The 17,676-nt window shown below is 40.4% G+C and overlaps 1 protein-coding gene and 1 pseudogene across 1 annotated transcript in view; one reads left to right on the top strand and one right to left on the bottom strand.

Annotated features, from left to right (window-relative positions):
* Positions 1–994: 994 nt before the first annotated feature.
* LOC122122850 lies at positions 995–1,377 on the bottom strand (annotated as a pseudogene).
* Positions 1,378–5,992: 4,615 nt separating this feature from the next.
* Svep1 (sushi, von Willebrand factor type A, EGF and pentraxin domain containing 1) overlaps positions 5,993–17,676 on the top strand; it is a 159,160-nt gene continuing 147,476 nt past the window's right edge. The window contains exon 1 of the mRNA XM_042695890.1: positions 5,993–6,775. Within this exon, the coding sequence (XP_042551824.1) occupies positions 6,209–6,775 (567 nt within the window). The 5' untranslated portion in view covers positions 5,993–6,208. The remainder of the gene's footprint in view (positions 6,776–17,676) is intronic.

Genomic DNA, 17,676 nt, shown 5'->3' with positions numbered 1-17,676 from the left:
AGTAAGTAAGCAGAACAAATTAGATAGCATCCTAACTTTAATGGACAGAATGAATTTAGGATATGGGTAGTTGGGTTGAGGATGTAGCTCAGAGGTAGAGTATTTTCTTAGCACAGAAAAATTCTGTATTCAGTTCTTTAGGATGACAGAAAAAATGTTTGGAGTAGTTGACAACTTGATTTATTATTTAAAATCTGAACCGAATTGTCCACACATATAGGAGAAATTGAGTGGCACAGTAGCTGCACGGTCTGGTGCAGGAATGCCCATTGGATAGCTAGGGTGAAGATGAGATAATCCTTCAGACAAGGGTAGAGTGTGATCCTGTTTTTAATTAAAATCCTGATATTTTATTTAATGTAGATTTATGTCATTTGTTTTTGTTCATAAAACCTTCATTGAGACACTAGCTATTAAGGTTTTTGACACTCATAAATTCTGTGCTCAAAGCTTATAACAAGAGAAAAACCTAGAAAAGAGGACAAGAAAGTAAAGTAATGGTTACAACTTATGCAGATGCATTGGTCTAACACATTTTAAAAGCAGACAGAAAGGGCTGGGAAGGTGGCTCAGTGGTAGAGTGCTTGCCTTGCATGTATGAAGCCCTGGTTTCGATTCCTCAGCACCACATAAGCAGAATAAGCTGGAAGTGGCACTGTGGCTCAAGTGGTAGAGTGCTGGCCTTGAGCTGAAGAGCTGAGGGACAGCGCCCAGGCCCAGAGTTCAGGCCCTCTGACCAACAAAAAGAGGAAGAAGTAGGAGAGGAGGAAGAAAGGAAAAAAAAAAAAACAGAGAAAAAGGGATAAGAAAAAGAATCTGAAATGTCAAACAAATTCAAAATAGTAATACTGATGATGGTGATGGTGATGATAATGGAGGTACCATCTAGACATAGGTAAATTCAGATGAGCATGTTTTTTTTCGGGTTTTTACAGTTTATGAATCCCTTTATATAGAATTCGTCATCACGCAGGGCCCTGTCACTGAAGGATCTTTAGTCCTTTGGCTTCTTGCCAGCTCTCCAGCATTGGCCTTTGCAGTCCCTCTGACGTTCTTCATTCTGCTTTTGCATTCCTTTCGCTGTTTCCTCGAAGTCTTTTTCTTTTCATACAGACCGTATCTTGCAAGTCTGTGTTTGGGCTCATTTTTCTTTGCATAATCCAAAGAATCATAAATCATGCCAAAGCCAGTTGTTTTGCCCCCACCAAAATGAGTTCTGAATCCAAATACAAAGATGACATCGGGTGTGGTCTTGTACATTTTGGCAAGTTTTTTTCCCGAATTTCCTGGGTGAAGGACATCAGTGACCATCTGCTTCCTCTGAAGTAGCCGGTTGGACATGAACTTCCTGGTCAAGATAGTTACTGTGTCATTCATGATGGTGGCAGACCTTCAGACAGGCTCAGGTGAGTATGTTCAATGACTGAATATATTGAAGGAATAAAGACTAATTAGAGGCTGTTGCCATTGTGAAGTGACACTATTATCAAATCTTTGTTCACAGCAAATATGTAACGTATGAACTTTGAAATGTAAAAAAAAAAAAAAAAAAAAAAAGCAAATCCTGGAAATACTAATTGTCAAAACTGGGTAAACCAGATTGCAACATTTCTCATCACACACAAATGGAATAGGTTACATTGAATACAAAATATACAACATTAAAAAATGTATATCATAAAATTGATTTATAAGATAGGAGAGTTATATCCTACCACCAAATATGCTTATTTTTTCTGAGTAAAATGTCACATTTTAGTATGTTATGTTTGAGGGCAAGAGAAATTCCAATAAGATAGAAGATGGTGAAGAGTCTTCTTTTTAGTTTCAGTGTCATTATCTTAAGAACAAAATAAAAACAGGTTAACAAAACACATTAACACATAAAAATAAACGAAATCAACATTTTAGTACTTTCTAGGCCAAAGAGGAAAATAAAACTAATTATAGATTGTTTAAAAATTATAATGCTACACATAAGATAAAACTAAAACTCTGCTAAGCAGAAGGCTATACTTGTAAACACTCTTTAATAGAATAGAGTAAGTGAAAAATAAATGAACAAAAGACTCAACTTAAAGGAATACAAAATAAATTATCCAGTAAAAAGTACAAACTAGTGTACAGAAAAGAGTCTAAGCATCAGTTCTCTAAAATGCATAGCAAGTTAGAGTAAAATGTTCATATATGTAATTAAGAATACAAGAAAACCTGTGTGGACTGCATGGGGCTCTGCAAAAGAGAACTAAAAGATTAATAGTAGCAGGTGGTTTGGTGAAGACGGCCAGAATTCAAATTATCACTGTTCAGCAGTGTGTTTACCATTTCTAATTCCCTCTGGAATACTCAGAATTAATTTGGCATAGCTTGAAAGTAGGCATTGGTACCGAAGAGACAGTGACAGAGGCAGAGCGTGAGAGCCCCAAAGGGGCAGTTAAGTTCTAGCATGGAGAGTGAGAATGACAGAGAGGAAGACATCCCTCTTGTTTATTCCTTTGTCTTTGTGTTTCCTTACTTCCCACTTCAGACAGTTCTCATGACAGCAGCAAGGACAAGGAGATAGTACCAGATAGCAAGTCTCTCCCCTGCCCCTCCCCATTACTTCCTCTGAAGTTTGTCAAAAGCCTCAATTCTATTCAGTGGAAATGAGAGATCATGTGATTTCAGGCCGTTCATTAGAGATTTAAATGCAAGAAGAGGTGAAAAAATTCACAGACATTGCTGGACAACCTGGGTTAAACACCTGTATTGCTAGACACATTTGAATATTTCCTGGATGGAAAGGGAATACAAGACATCATTTATCTGTTCATATATATGGTTACCTTCTATTGGTTTTATTTTTCCTATAAAATGGGATAATCATGTAAGAATATATAGGGCATTTGGCATGATGATGAGCATCTTAAACCTTTTTATCTACATCTAGTATAATCAAATTCACAACATTGTTCTTAATTGTTTCCAGTGTCTCAACATCAGAGCTTTTCCATCATGGATTCCCTCGATAGTTCTATTTAGAAAAAGCATTGAGTGGCCTGTATGAGGGATAATACCTCTGTTAGATTTACAGCAGAAAGATATCGGAACATTTTCCATCTGTCATCAGATTATTCTAGTCCACTAAGTCTACAGGAGCCATACTCCTCCATCCCCAAATAATATGTACCTGGCCAAGATAACTACTGGAATTCTACTACCATATTTTCATATTCTAGACAGATGGGAAAAGATGAAAGGAAGAGAAAATTGATTAAAAAAAAAACAGCAGTTCTATATTAAAGTGGTTTTCTGGAAGCTGCCACAAGAATCTGGTTCCATTCCATATTAAGCTGCAGAAGAGGCTAGAAAACATAGTCTTGACCCTAAGAAAGTTTATGCCTACTGGAAACTCTGGGACTCTAGAAGGAAAAACTAGATGTATATGTGTGGCAGCTGGGGGAAGGGAGGAAGGTAAGAAGATCCCTGCCGTAGTGAGCACTTGACCAAAGTTGGGACAGTGATGACAGTTGTCCCCATAATCCCAGTGCTGGGTTAAGGGATGGACAGATGACCCATGCCTACTCTACAGTAGGCCTCCTTTGGATAGTTAGGGTTGGGTTTTGTTAGTGTGTGTGTGTGTGTGTGTGTGTGTGTGTGTGTGTGTACTGAGACTTGAACTCAAGGTCTCATGTTTTTACTCAGATTTCTTGCTCATGGCTGGTGCTCTACCACTTGAGCCACACCTCTATCTAGTCTGTTAATTTTTTTTAATGCGAGTTTATGGGGAAGGATCTTCCTGAAGAAGAGACTAAGAGAAAGCAATGAGAAGCACAAGTGTGAGATATTGGAAGACCCAAGTTATTCTGATGTGCATTTTTCTCAGTCACTAAGTGGCGGCGTTTCAGGCATGTGCCACTCTGATTTCTTCTTCTAGGGCTTTGAGAAACTGCTCACTACCCTTTCTTTCTGTAGTTACTTTGGCTAATAAAACAACTTTTTAAAGGACAAGTTGGATGTCATTGCACGTGCATACCACTGTCAGTCTGCCTTATGCATTAAAATCCTGAAATGACAGGTCTTAGTGATGTGTTTTAAATGATACGGAGTAGACAAAATTTAGACAAACTGTCCATTTTCCAAAATTTCAGCTCAAATGAGATCTTTGCTCGCTTTGGGGATGATCTAAATCTTTCTTACTTCTAGCTGTCTTTTTTTTATATCTTGCAATCATCCTATCATTTTTGTAATTAACTTGAAGTTCTGTGTTTTCTTCTGATATACTCTGAATTTCTAGGGGACTGGAATGGAGTCTCATTTACTTTTCAATCCCCAGTATCTAACATGCTAATACAGCATAGATAGTCAATAATATTGTTTGAAAATGAAGAATTTGGAGAGCATTTATGATGAAAGGTATTAATAACAACAACTGACATTTACCAAATATGTGCTGTTTCATAGTCTTCTCCTAAGAGCTTTCCTTTTTATGATTTAATACTTATGTTAGTCCTTAATGTTATCATACCATGTTTTCAAATGAGAGAACTCATACAACTAGCTAGTAAATAGCAGGTGAGATTTCACCTCAAGCAAACCCAAGGCTAGAGCTGAAGATGTCTGTCATGAAAGTATTTGTTAAATATAAATGGAGTTAAATATTCCACAGAGAGACTAAGAAACTTTGAGGGCCCTGAGTTCCATCATGACATACACACTGAAATGGAGCCAGGTATTGGAGTTGACTCTGTGTAAGTGGTTTATATAAATCCTTCACAGGACTCCTGTCTCCTAGCTGGTAACTACCATCTCTTGCAATGTGGGTCTTCTGTACACATGCACCCCTTTAGGGCTGGAAAAATGACCCCATATAGCAGCTTGTGTTTCTAAGTAGAGCTAACATCAGGTGGATCTTACCTGTTGAAATGGATTAAAGGATGGGGATTTAAGACAGACTTCACATCCTTGGCCCCACTTTGGCCAAGGTCAAGTCTAAACTCTCTTACAGAGTAAATGACAAATTTCTTGTGCAATTCTGTATTATGCACACACACACATATACACACGTAGAGACATGATCTAGATAAGATATAGATGATATAAGTGAAAATACACATAGATGATCGATGTCTTGTTCTTGTGTGAATATCTGGTTGATGCCTATGCTACTTGTTATCATATAAATGTTCTCAAGGACCAGATCCATGATTGGATTTTGTTCCTTTTCATGTTCTTGCTGCCTAGCATAACTCATGAATCCGGCTCATATTGAGGACTCAACAATTTTGTTCGTGGGGGAAAGAATGACCAAATCGATGAATAGATCAATGCATGAATGAATGACCCAGCTTGCCCAATCCTCCCTCTGGAAGGCATGGGGTATGACTGCAGCCTACAGGGGAGTCAGGGATCTGCATGCACACTCGCACTTTCGTGCAGAAATCCCTGCAGGGAAAAAATCCACACATATCTATTTGGTGGGGTTGGGGGAAGCACTGAAGGGCAGGAAAAAAATCACACTAGGTGAGTAACCAGTTTTCAAAGGATGCTTTCAACACCACCCCCTCCAGTCTCTCTCTCTCTGTGTGTGTGTGTGTGTGTGTGTGTGTGTGTGTGTGTGTGTGTGTGTGTGTTTTCTTCTACAAAGTGTTTCCAATTACTGTGGCACTCTTGGTATCTGGATCCATCTACAGTGAATTCCTCTGCAACTTCTGCCAGACACATGGGATGAATCAGGGCTCGGTGCTGGTGTGCTCGCTGAGCGGTTGTTGACAGACGCGGGGCTCTGGAGTCAAGGAATCTCCCAGTCTTTGGCTGGATTTTGAGAGGAGAAGGAGCAGGCGGGGGCAGGGGGAGGGGGGAGGGCGGGGGGGGGGAGGAGAGATAGAGGCAGAGATAGGGGCGAGGACAGTGGAAAGGGAAAGACCGAGAGAGGAGGGAGGGCGGGAGAGAAGGAGGGACGCCGCAGGAGAATCTTCTTGGACGGTGGTGCCTTTTCCTTCAAACATTTTATTAGGCGTCAGGGAGAGAGGAGGAGGAGGAGGAGAGAGAGAGAGGAACGAGAGGGGTCGATCGCGCGCCAGTCCCGCCCGGAGTCCCCGAGCAGCCAGCCGGAGGAGTCTGGATTGTGTCCCCCGTGTCAGATCTGAAAGGGCGCCGAGACGCGTGGCCACTGCCCCGCGGCCCGGCTCTGCGCGCGCCCGCCTCCCCCGCCAGGGTCCCCGGCGCGATGTGGTGGCCGCGCCTGGCCTTTTGTTGCTGGGGTCTGGCCCTGGTTTCGGGCTGGACGACCTTCCAGCAGCTGTCCCCGTCGCGTAATTTCAGCTTCCGTTTCTTCCCGGAGGCGGCGGTGCCCGGATCCCCGGGTCGGTGGCCGGCGGTGCCCCCCGTGCCCCCCGCGCCCCCCGCCGCGCCCGGCGGCGAGGACGAGCCGGCCGAGAGCAAAGTGGAGCGCCTGGGCCAGGCGTTCCGGAGCCGCGTGCGGCGCCTGCGGGAGCGCAGCGGGCGGCTGGAGCTCGTCTTCCTGGTGGACGAGTCGTCCAGCGTGGGCCGCCTCAACTTCCTCAACGAGCTCAAGTTCGTGCGCAAGCTGCTGTCCGACTTCCCCGTGGTGCCCACGGCCACGCGCGTGGCCGTCGTGACCTTCGCCTCCAAGAACAACGTGGTGGCGCGCGTGGATTACATCTCCGCCCGCCGCCCGCACCAGCACAAGTGCGCGCTGCTCAGCCGCGAGCTCCCGGCCATCCCCTACCGCGGCGGCGGCACCTACACCAAGGGCGCCTTCCAGCAAGCCGCGGTAAGGCGCCCGCACCCCGCCCCCACCGCCCCCCGCCGCCCCGGGGACCCCGCGCGCTTCCATCGCCAAGGCGCAGAGTGCCCAGGTCACCCCCTAACTAATGCCTCGCACTAAATCTAAGTCCGCAATCCCCCCCCCCCAGCCCATTGTGGTGGGGATGGGGGGGGGGGGGGACAAGAGGGTCGAATTGCTAGGACTGGATGGCACGGGCCTCAGTGGTCCCCCTGGAAGCTCTCTGTTCAGGAGGCCCTGTAACGCGCTATGCACAGGTAGACTGGTAGGAGTAAGCCAGCCCAGATGCACAGGTGAGCAGCTGAGAAAATGCGTGCAAAGGTGGGGGGTGGAGGGAACGCAGGATTATTGTCGTTGTTGTGTTATTATTTGTTTATTAGTGGCGCTTTATGCTTGCAACAGGAAGTGCATATGCTTAATTGTGCTCTCTGAGCCTTTTAGGAATAATATTTGAGCATCTGGAAGAAGTCAGTTTTGGATGCTGGACAAATTTACAGATTTCTTTCCCGTCCCTTTCCGCCTGCCTGTCTCTGTCTCTCTGCCTGTCTGTCTCCCTGGATGTCTGCCTGCGCGCGTTCTCTCTGGGTCTCTCCCTTTATCTCTCTGTATTTATCTCTGTCTCCGTCTCTCAGTCTCTGTTTCAATGTGTATGTAGGTGTGTGTATCTACTGCTTGAACCATACCCAGCCTTGGTTGTTGTTTTAGTTATTTTTTCGTAGAAGGTTTCAGGGACTGGCCTGGATGATGATGCTCCTACCTATACCTCTTTGCCTAGCTGGGATTACATATGTGCACTAGCATGTCTGGCTTGTTTGTTAAAATGGATATCAACAATGGAGTATCAACCACGGAGGTCCTTTGATTGCCTCCATCTTTCCCATCTCTACTTCCCAAGTAACTGGGATTATAGATGTGTCATCATATCTGGCTACTTTTTGCATCACTTTTTCTGATTACAAAGTGACACATTGATGCCACATAATAGCAAGTCAACGTTTGTAGAACTCATGAAACAAAAACAAAAAAAGAAAAAAAGAAAAGAAAAGAGGAAAAGAAAAACCACACTAACTCCCTCACTCTTACAATGCCATTGTTTATATTGGGCTGAGCATCTGTCCAGCATGGGTGTTCATACATAATTCAACCAAGTTGCTATCCAGATGTTTTATAGACCATTTTTCATTTGTTATATCATGACTAAATAGTGATAGACCATTCTAATTAGTTCTTTAGGAAAATTTTCTGCATTTTGGATTAAAAGGTATGAAACTTTGTAAACTTTTTTTGGGGGGTGGGGGAGAGCAAACAGTACTAGGGTTTGAACTGAGGGCCTCATACCTACTAGGCAAATACTCTACCACGGAGCCATGCTCTCAGCACAACCCCTATTTAACTTCTTGATAGAGAATGTCCTTTCTTCCCTGATGGAATTGTATAAATTTACATTTTTTCAAAACAGCAAGTTCGCATTACATGCTCAGAAAAATAGTATAGTTATTCTTAGTATTTTTGATAATTTGATATGTGAATGGTGGGATTATATTTTTGGGGATGCATACTTGCTGCTACATTATCTGGACAGTTATATTTTGTCTTTTGCTAATTATCTGGTTATACATTTTGCCCTTTTTCCATTACAGTCATATTTGTTTGCTATGAGTGATAATTAATGAAAGCTTCTTATTTATGTAGTAAGAACAGGAACTCTTTTTGGTAGACACAACAAATGATTTTTTCCCCCTAGCTCATTGCATTTTACTTTCGTTGATGGCAGTGTCATTATTAAGTGAAAGATTTAAATTTTTATATGCTCAAATCTATCAAACACTGCTCTGAAGAGCCTATATTTTTCTTCCATCCCTAGAGATACTTCCACAACTAGAAAAATAGTTCTCCATTTTAAATTGTACTTTATTTGGGCCTTCTTTTTTGAGATCTGGCATGACAAAGATGTCTAAATTTTTTGTCTTAATAGTAATTGATGTGTCATTGATCCCAGGGCCAGTTGTTTGACAGCTGTTAATCCTTTTCCGGTTGTACTAAATGCCCTTTCACCACATAGTAAGTGTCAATGGTATTTGGTCTCCTGGGTTCCACGTTATTGTTGTTATTATTATTATTATTCGTAAATCGTGGGGCTTGAACTCAGGGTCTAGGCACTGTCCCTGAGCTTTTCTGCTCTAAGTGCTCTATCACTATGAGCCACAGCTCTACTTTGGGTTTTCTGGTGATGAACTGGGGATAAGAATCTCATGGACTTTCCTGCCTGGGCTGGCTTCAAACTGTGATCTTCAGATTACAGGTGTAAGCCAAGAGCACCTGGCTATTTCCACCTTATTTTTAAGCTTTGCTCATGATTCAACTCTACTAATTTTATAGCATATTTAAACTAGTGGCCCTGCACATTTTCTCCTCTTTTTATCTATTCTTACTTGATCAGCCTTTCCTAGTTATAGTTTAATATCAATTTTATATTCATGTTCACATATTCCAAATGAAATCAGTAGGTATTTTGATTTTATGCAGAAAATATTGAGCACATTGGCAACTATTATATTTTTATAATGGTTCTGCCAATTCAACAATATGGTATGTCCGTAAGTTTGTTTGGTATCCACCAATAAAGTTGTTAGCTCTTTGGAATTTAAGCATTGCATGGACATTTTCAAATTTAGACTTGTCTTTTTTTCAATATAACTACTCATGAATGTCACCTTTTAAATTATATTTTAGACAGTTATTTTTGATGTGTCAAAAGGTTATTAATTTTTGTGTCTGTATCTCGGTTTTTGTTTTTTTCTGAGCCAGAGATTCTTACTGCATTGACCAGGCTAGCCTTGAACTTCTGAGTCCAGGGGTTCCTCCGGCCTTACCTCCCCATGTAGCTATACTGGAGGCTAGTGCCAATCATGCCTACTGCTCTATTCTTAGTCTCTTTGATTCATCTTTTCTTCACTCTTTTCTTCATTAATTGTATAAAATTATAGGTTTCAATGTGACATTTTCATGCTTGTATACTATGTGCTTTGATCCTGTCCACACACTTCCCTCTAACGCTCATCAAAGTCTCAAAGATCAGAGCAATACATTTTGTTGATAGTATTGATCCCTTGAAAAATACAATCAATCATGTGGGGGAAAGATTTCATACTTTGAATTCAATTACATGAAGACCTTCTACAAAGGGAAGGAGAGGCTCTTCAGCGGTTTCTTTCTTCTTTTTCTTCCTACCTTGTATGTATAAATAGCTTCTCCTAAATTACATATTTTTGATTGGTCTTACTAGCAATGCCAAGCCATCTGTATCCTAGGCATTTCACATCCAATAGAATAATATTAGATCTCCTCCTTCCCATTTTAGTCTTGCTAATTATCTGGGAAGAAAACATGAAGTGTCTTAGGAGGGGGAATTGTTTTCCTTATTGTTCCAGATTTCCAGAAATGTGATCTTCAGTGGGGATTGTGTTATTTTGTCCCAAAATCCAACCTTTAAATAGCCAGGGCTGAGAACAGATAGGCAAGAATTTTGTAGCTCAAGGAAAAGGCATCATCCATTCCATGCCCATACTGGTACAGTCACCCTTTTATCTAGACAGTAATATTCTCTCGCAGCCTTATGAGAAGAAAGAATCTATTCATACATTTCCTAAGAAAATCTACAAGTATATGTTATTCTACTGCATTAAAATCTCAATGAAGGGCTGGGAAGACAGCTAAGTGGTAGAGTGCTTGCCTTGCATGCATGAGGCCCTGAGTTCTATTCCTCAGCACCACATAAGCAGAAAAAGCGGGAAGTGGCGCTGTGGCTCAAGTGGTAGAGCACTGGACTTGAGCTGAAGAGCTGAGGACAGCACCCAGGCCCAGAGTTCAGACCCCACAACTGACAAAACAAAACAAAACAAAAAATGAAAAAAAAACCCTCAATGAAGAAAATTAGAACTATTATGCCTTAATAGTCTTTGTCCATTTTGCAGTGGGTTCCGCTGGCCCTGGAGCTGAAGGAATAAGGAAAGACTGTTTTCTGTTGCTGCGGGAAGGTGTGGTAATATCTTATAGTGGGCAGCATTTTCAGCTGACCTTGTCTTAAAGCATGGTTTTTGTGTCAAGAATCAATCTCTATTGCAGAGGCTAAGTTCTTTCTTGGAGCTGAAAGGATATATTCCTAAATATTCCAATATTTTCTCTTTTGTGCTTCTTAAGCTTTTTAAAAAAAACATAGCATATAATATTTGCACAAGAGTTCTTTGTGGCATTTCCATATGTGTGTGTAACATACCCCATCAAATGCCCCTCCTTCACTCGCTCTTACTCCTCCTTAAAACCATTTCAACAGGCTTCATCCACTTTGCTAGAAGTTATCATTCTGTTTAAACTATTCTCATTATGTAGTAACCTCTTATGTAATCTCACTAAAATATTAGGAGTGTAAATAGAATGGAATAAATGAATGCATGAATGAATGAATGAATCCCCAACATAGAGAAGTAGATACTGATCTCATTTACAGCTCCCAGTCAACAAAAAGTAAGAAAATTCTTAATTGGAAGAGAGTGAGCAAGTAATTGTCGAACACTGAATTCTACTTTTACTGAACTTAGTTTACTAGTTTACTAGTTGTGTTACTCTTTGCATGTAGGATGCCATTATATATTATAAGATTGTGTACCAACTGCCACTCTCAAAGATGCTTATTATTATCTTCCTGTATCATATTATGTTTGGTTGAAACACACTGAATGCTTAGACATATGATGTTCCTGTTCCTAGCTGCCAGAACGCTACCTGGTTAAAGTGTAGGAAATCTCTTCACCTATTACCTAGTCATGGCAATAAACTCAAGGGAATTCTCTTAACATTGACCATGAACTAGAATTACAAAATATATTCATTCTTGAATTTTTAATTTGCAAATTGCTTTGTAATTTACAACATACTCATATTACGATTCTTGCCTGTTTCACAGAAAAGGCAACACAGTAGGAGAGGCACCTAAACCCTTCATCTTTTTTTTTTTTTTTGGTCAGATTTTCAATGTTTTTCTTTTTCTTTTTTTTTAATTGTGAAAATACTGTACAGAGAAGTTATAATTACATGGGCAAGATAATGAGTACATTTCTTATCAAGCATTGTTGCCTCCTCCTTTATTTCCCCTTCCCATCCCTTCCCATCTCCCCCCCACACCCCGTGCGTCCCCCCGCCAAAGTTGTAAAGTTTGTTTTTCAACATAACGTCTACTGTACATCTCATTGTTGCAATGAGTCCACCTGTATCCCTATTTAAACAATTTGTTTTTTTCCCTTCCCCTCCACAAATTATACTAACATCAAAGACAGTGAAAACAGGGGTTATACTGTGGGGGAGGGACATACAAAGCAACAAAGAAATCATCTTATAAATATATTAGAAACAATCGCAAGAAAGAAAAAAACATTTGAATCCTTATCTTGGGGTTCATTTCGCCTAACATCAACTTATCTGACCTTTTCTGCTTGTCTCAGACATATAATAGTTATTGCAAATAAGGGAAACCATGGGACCTATGTTTCTTTGGGCCTGGCTTACTTCACTTAATATAATTTTTTCCAAGTCTTTCCATTTCCTAAAAAAATGGGGCAATGTCATTCTTTCTGATGGAGGCATGGAATTCCATTGCGTATAGATACCACATTTTCTTGATCCACTCATCTACTGAGGGGCATCTGTGTTGGTTCCATATTTTAGCTATTAAACCCTTAATCTTAACGTTAAAGTGAGCAGTAAAGAATGTCATCTCAGCCTTACGAATTGTTCCTAGTTTTCCATCTCTACCCATACCCAGTTTATTCTTTCCATGGTAGAGCAGTGTCAAGAGCTAAATTCCTTATTCTCCTAAAGAATTACTTTTCCAAGGTTTAAATAGTTAGTGTGCATTTGAGGGCCTAACTATGGCTTTAAGGCCATATTCATTCCTTGAGGCTTTCCAGTTGACCCGAATATATATACCTGAAAGTAGTCATACGTGTGTGTGTGTGTGTGTGTGTGTGTGTGTGTGTGTGTGTGTGTTATGAGAGAGAGAGAGAGCTATTACTACTCTGTCTTCTGATCTTCCTTTTTCTGAATGTAGTAGAAAAATCTGAAGTACCATTGGCTTAAACACGATACACATTTATTTTTCCCTCCAATTTAACCTTGAGTAGAACATTCAAAGCTGATATGGCAAATCAAGAATGTCTTCAGTGATCCAGATCTCTTCTTCTAATTCAGCTCAATGGTTTTTCAGGCTACATCATTGTCTAAAATGAGAGCTTCTATAATTGAGAACTCTAGATCCCAAACAAGAGAAGGCAGAGAGTCACACTCCATCTAAGGAGACTGTGTGGCATACTGTCATGTAGTTCTCTTTGGGGGAAACATGAGCTTATGTCTTCCCTTATTTTCTGGACCTTTATTGCTCATATGGGAGAGGATAAATGCCAAAGATTATACCTCTTTTAGTAAAGACTGTTACAGTTCGCAAACAACCTGTTTAAATATTGGCAGTAGAAATTTCTTTTTCGGGTTTTCCACAAGCAAAGAGTATCTATAAAATGTGGCATTTGCTCACACATAGAAACGTATACTGAAAGTGAATTGACAACATTTGCATTATGCTACTATTTTATTATCGATTTAGTAAAGATGAGTGAATATCTCCTCGAAAAACATGGTTCTCCCTCCCCCCCACCCCACACCCCGGCTTGGATTTTCTAGAGCAATCTTTTAGTTTACAAGACCTCTACATGGAAAGAGATTGTCTGGATACCTTTCCCATAGATGCTTTAAGACTGTTCTCCAAATCTTCCCAGGCTATATGAAGAAGGTATTTCTGGAAGAGTCTACTAATAAATAATAACTTGCTGTGGCTTGGAGGACAACTGTGGGGAGGAAAACTCATGATAGTAATATTGCTAGAGTGGAATGAATGGTAGCAGTAGGAAATGAGCCCTGCAGCGCATTCATAGATTCATAATTCCTTCTGAGCCTTTCTGAAAGGATGAAACATGGATTTGCCTTCCCTGTTACCTGTCTTTCTCAGAGTACCATTCAAGACATTGGCAGTTCATTTATGTAAACTTGGGCAATAAATAGTTTTCAGGGAAGTGGAGGTGTGGCTCAAAGAGGTGGAGTATTGTCCTTGAGCAAAAGAGCTGAGAGACAGCACCCATGCCCTGAGTTCAAGCCCCATGACTGACAAAAGAATTTTTTTTTCAGATTTAGATCATAAATATTTCTTTTACATATAAATAGTTATTTTACAGCTACACTAAATGGGAAAGCTATAAACTTGGGGACATATCCTAATTACTATGTTTAGAAGTAATGATAGATAGCTACCTTGATTCATGTGAACAAGTATAATTTAAAATTCAGGAAAGTACTGGCTTCTAACAAGAAGAATGGAAAGAATGGCTTGTAAGGAAAGTTCTTAGCAGGACTCATTCCATGACTAAGTCATTTATACTAACTGTAATGATGCCATTTAAATTCAATTTATTTTCAGTTAGAAGCTTCTGATAGAGTATATGAAATATATTTTGAGCACACAAGTCCAGTGAATTTTCTCCCTTTGTTTCCATTCTATTACGGTTGTATTGGGTCTTGGACTCAAGGCCTCAAGCTTTTTGCACAAAACTAGTAGTCTACTACTTGAGCCACACCTCCACTTCTGGCTTTTTGCTGATTAATTGGATTTAGGAGTCTCATGTACATTTCTTTGATCCGTGATCCTCAGATCTCAGCTAGGATTACAGTTGTGAACCCCCAGCACCCAGCTTCATGCATTATCTTCTTAATTCCTTCTTAATTCCTAATAGCCTCAACGTTTTATTGTCCATCCTGTGGCACTTGGGTATTTTGCTAATGCAAAATATGTTTTATTTATTTGAAAGATAACACTTTAAAATATATGTATGTATAAAATATATGTATACAATTCTAATTTTATCAGCTATGAACTCATGCTTTACCGCTTTCACCTGTAAACTTTTGGGAACCCCTCCCACATTAATCAGAGGGAGCATACTCCTGCTCAGCAAGGCCAGTCTTTCACCAAGTTGTTTCTTTACTCATTTGCATCTTTAAGAACTTCCCCCTTAACAAACTCTTTCCTCTAAACATGACACATTGCTAATTTGAAGCATTCCTTATTTAGAATATTAGCTGGATGTTTTCAGAGTAACATGGAAACTTGTAGTGTGCAATACAAGTATAAATCCTAAAATTAATTGTTTACTGAAGAATTTCTTGTAAGAGTAGAAGCCAAGACACAAACAAAAATCCCTGTGAAAAGATGCTCGTTTCAGTATTAGCTAGAATAGGAAAAATTTGGAAACAATGTGGGAATGGCTTAGGAAAACTCAAGAAATTACTTCTTTCTTCCCATCATGTAATTCATATAATGCATCTGAATGATTATATGGGAATCAAAGGTGCCCTTTTCTCCTGATGATGGAGAACATGGCTTAGGTACACAGCCTCCTAATGCTCAATTTCTAAAGTACACTATTATACCTGCCTAGAAACAGGCAGTACAGGATACAGAAATCCAGCCACTGGACAGCCACCTTTGTAACACATAAACTCACTCTGGACAAAGGACAAAGGGAATGGCAGCTGAGGAAGGCCCCTCTTCCTAGAAGAAGAATAAGAATTGTGGGGGGGGGGGGGGAGGGGAGGGCCTTCATAAGGGTATTTGGTGCTAATCCACACAGAAGCTAGAATCAGGAAATCAGGACACATCCCTGCTGACATATATTATAATCAATAAAATCTTATTTTAAAACTAATGACACAGGGCTGGGAAGGTGGCTTAGTGGTAGAGTGCTTGCCTAGCATGCATGAAGCCCTGGGTTTGATTCCTCAGCACCACATAAACAGAAAAAGGCGGAAGTGGTGCTATGGCTCAAGCGGTAGAGTGCTAACCTTGGGCAAAACTGAAACTCAGGGACAGTGCGTAGGCCCTGAGTTCAAGCTCCAGGACCGACAAAAACAAACAAACAAAGACTAATGCTATAGTGAAGTGGCCAAGTACCATATTAGCTTAAGTAAAACTGTACATATATAAAAGTTTATATTGCATAAGTCCAATTTAATAAAATATAGTCATTCCTAGAAGTAATAACCAGTCAGAAAAATTTCAAAGTATTAGCAATAGTTATCTGTAGGTAGGATACTTACCAATTTATAAATATCAACTTCTGCATTTGAAAATGTAGTGAGCATGTATAGCTTACTAGGAAGTGAAATATTCTTATCTTATTGGGAAAAGATGAGTGAAAAGTAAAAATACCTTTGGGACATCCAGAAACATGTTTTGGAATGATTAGTCTCAAGTACAAGCATCCTTTTTCTGACTCCATTTTATCTTAAGTACTCCTGAAAACTTAGCATTCTCTTCCACAATCCCACTCTGCTTTCTAATACAAAATGATACTTTTGCATTTCATCAGGATATTAAAAATGAAACAATTCCAATCCTTTCTGCTAAATGCCAAGTGCTGTGGCATTGAGTCTCCCAGCACTGGAAGACTGATGTATTGAAGGGCAGGCACCGCTCCATAGACTTTGTTGCTCCCTCTGGCTTCTTGCTCCTTCTTCTTGGTTCCTACTACATCTTGAGAATTCAGACTCAGAAGAATCTGCAAACAACTCACAGTGGCGGTCCTGTTGCTTGTTGAGCTCTCTGAGGAGAGGAGTTAATGACCAAGATGTAAAACTGAGCCCATGTTGGGACTGCAGATGGTGAAAGTTGTAACTGACTCCACCCCCTTGCTGAGAGGTCAGGAGATGGTGGCCCTCCTGGGTTTGTCACAAATGGACAGGGGGCAGTGACCCATTGCTCTGTCAGTCTCTGTTATTCTCACTGATAATACACGTCACAGAACATTTCCAAAGGAGAAAGACGTCTTCCAACACCCAGTGTTATTCCATGTAAATAAAGTCATTGCCTCAAAGGATCCATTTGCCACAGTTAATTCTCTTGCTTAACTCTCAAGCTTCATTTTTCATTGTGACTTTTGTGCTGTGCAGTTAAAAGGCCGTCTTGTTTCTCATTGACACTGGAAAGAGACCAGCCACGGCCCCAAGTGTTGTTTGATGGTGTGTTTTGGTATGGGTATCTATCTCTTCTAACTTGGCTCCTTCATATTGATCTACATCAATTTAGCCATAGCTTCACCAAAAGGCTTCATCAAATTTAGTCTTTATATGTTTCATATGCGCTATCTTTTCAGATGAATCTGAAATGGACTGTGATAGAAATTAAGCAAATTTCACTTGTTTGTGCTTCTCACAGCATTCTTTCTTAGCCAAGATGTTTCTCTTTTTAGTCATATTTTCCTTCCAAATATACATGTGTAGCTTTTAAATGTTGCTCCAAAAGTGATGATGTCAGGAACTTATTGCTGGAATTTTTTGGTAAATGGACACCAAAGTTTAGCCTATTTGTACATAGCCAAATCTAATTAACAAAAAAATCTGTATTTTTAAGTAAGCATCTGTAGCGGATGTTATATGAGATTTTTTTTTCTGTTGGCTCAGGTTTGTCTCTAAGGCCCAGGACTCTCATTAAAGAGTAAGAATCATCCCACAGGTTAGGGAGAACAACCAACATTTGAGAAGGATACATTCCTCTGAATTCATGGATACTGTGCAGGCCTAGACCTGCAAAATCAGTCACCACCTTTTCCCCCTGTCCAGCATCTTTCTCTGGTTCCTATAAGCAGAGAACTGAGGAGCAAGAGAGAAACAGAGAAATAGAAAGGATGGCATCTTGGGAAGGAAAAATGTTGTTATCCTCATGTTTTGCTTGCCCCTTCCACCAGCTGGATGGAGAGTGGAATTGGGGTTTTACTACTGGTTGGAAATCTGCT

Source organism: Dipodomys spectabilis, unplaced genomic scaffold (genome assembly GCF_019054845.1).
Source record: "Dipodomys spectabilis isolate Male_0828 unplaced genomic scaffold, ASM1905484v1 ptg000006l, whole genome shotgun sequence".
NCBI classification, from domain to species: domain Eukaryota; kingdom Metazoa; phylum Chordata; class Mammalia; order Rodentia; family Heteromyidae; genus Dipodomys; species Dipodomys spectabilis.
Note: the sequence above shows the minus strand (reverse complement) of the source record. Positions and strands in the feature narration are given on the sequence as shown.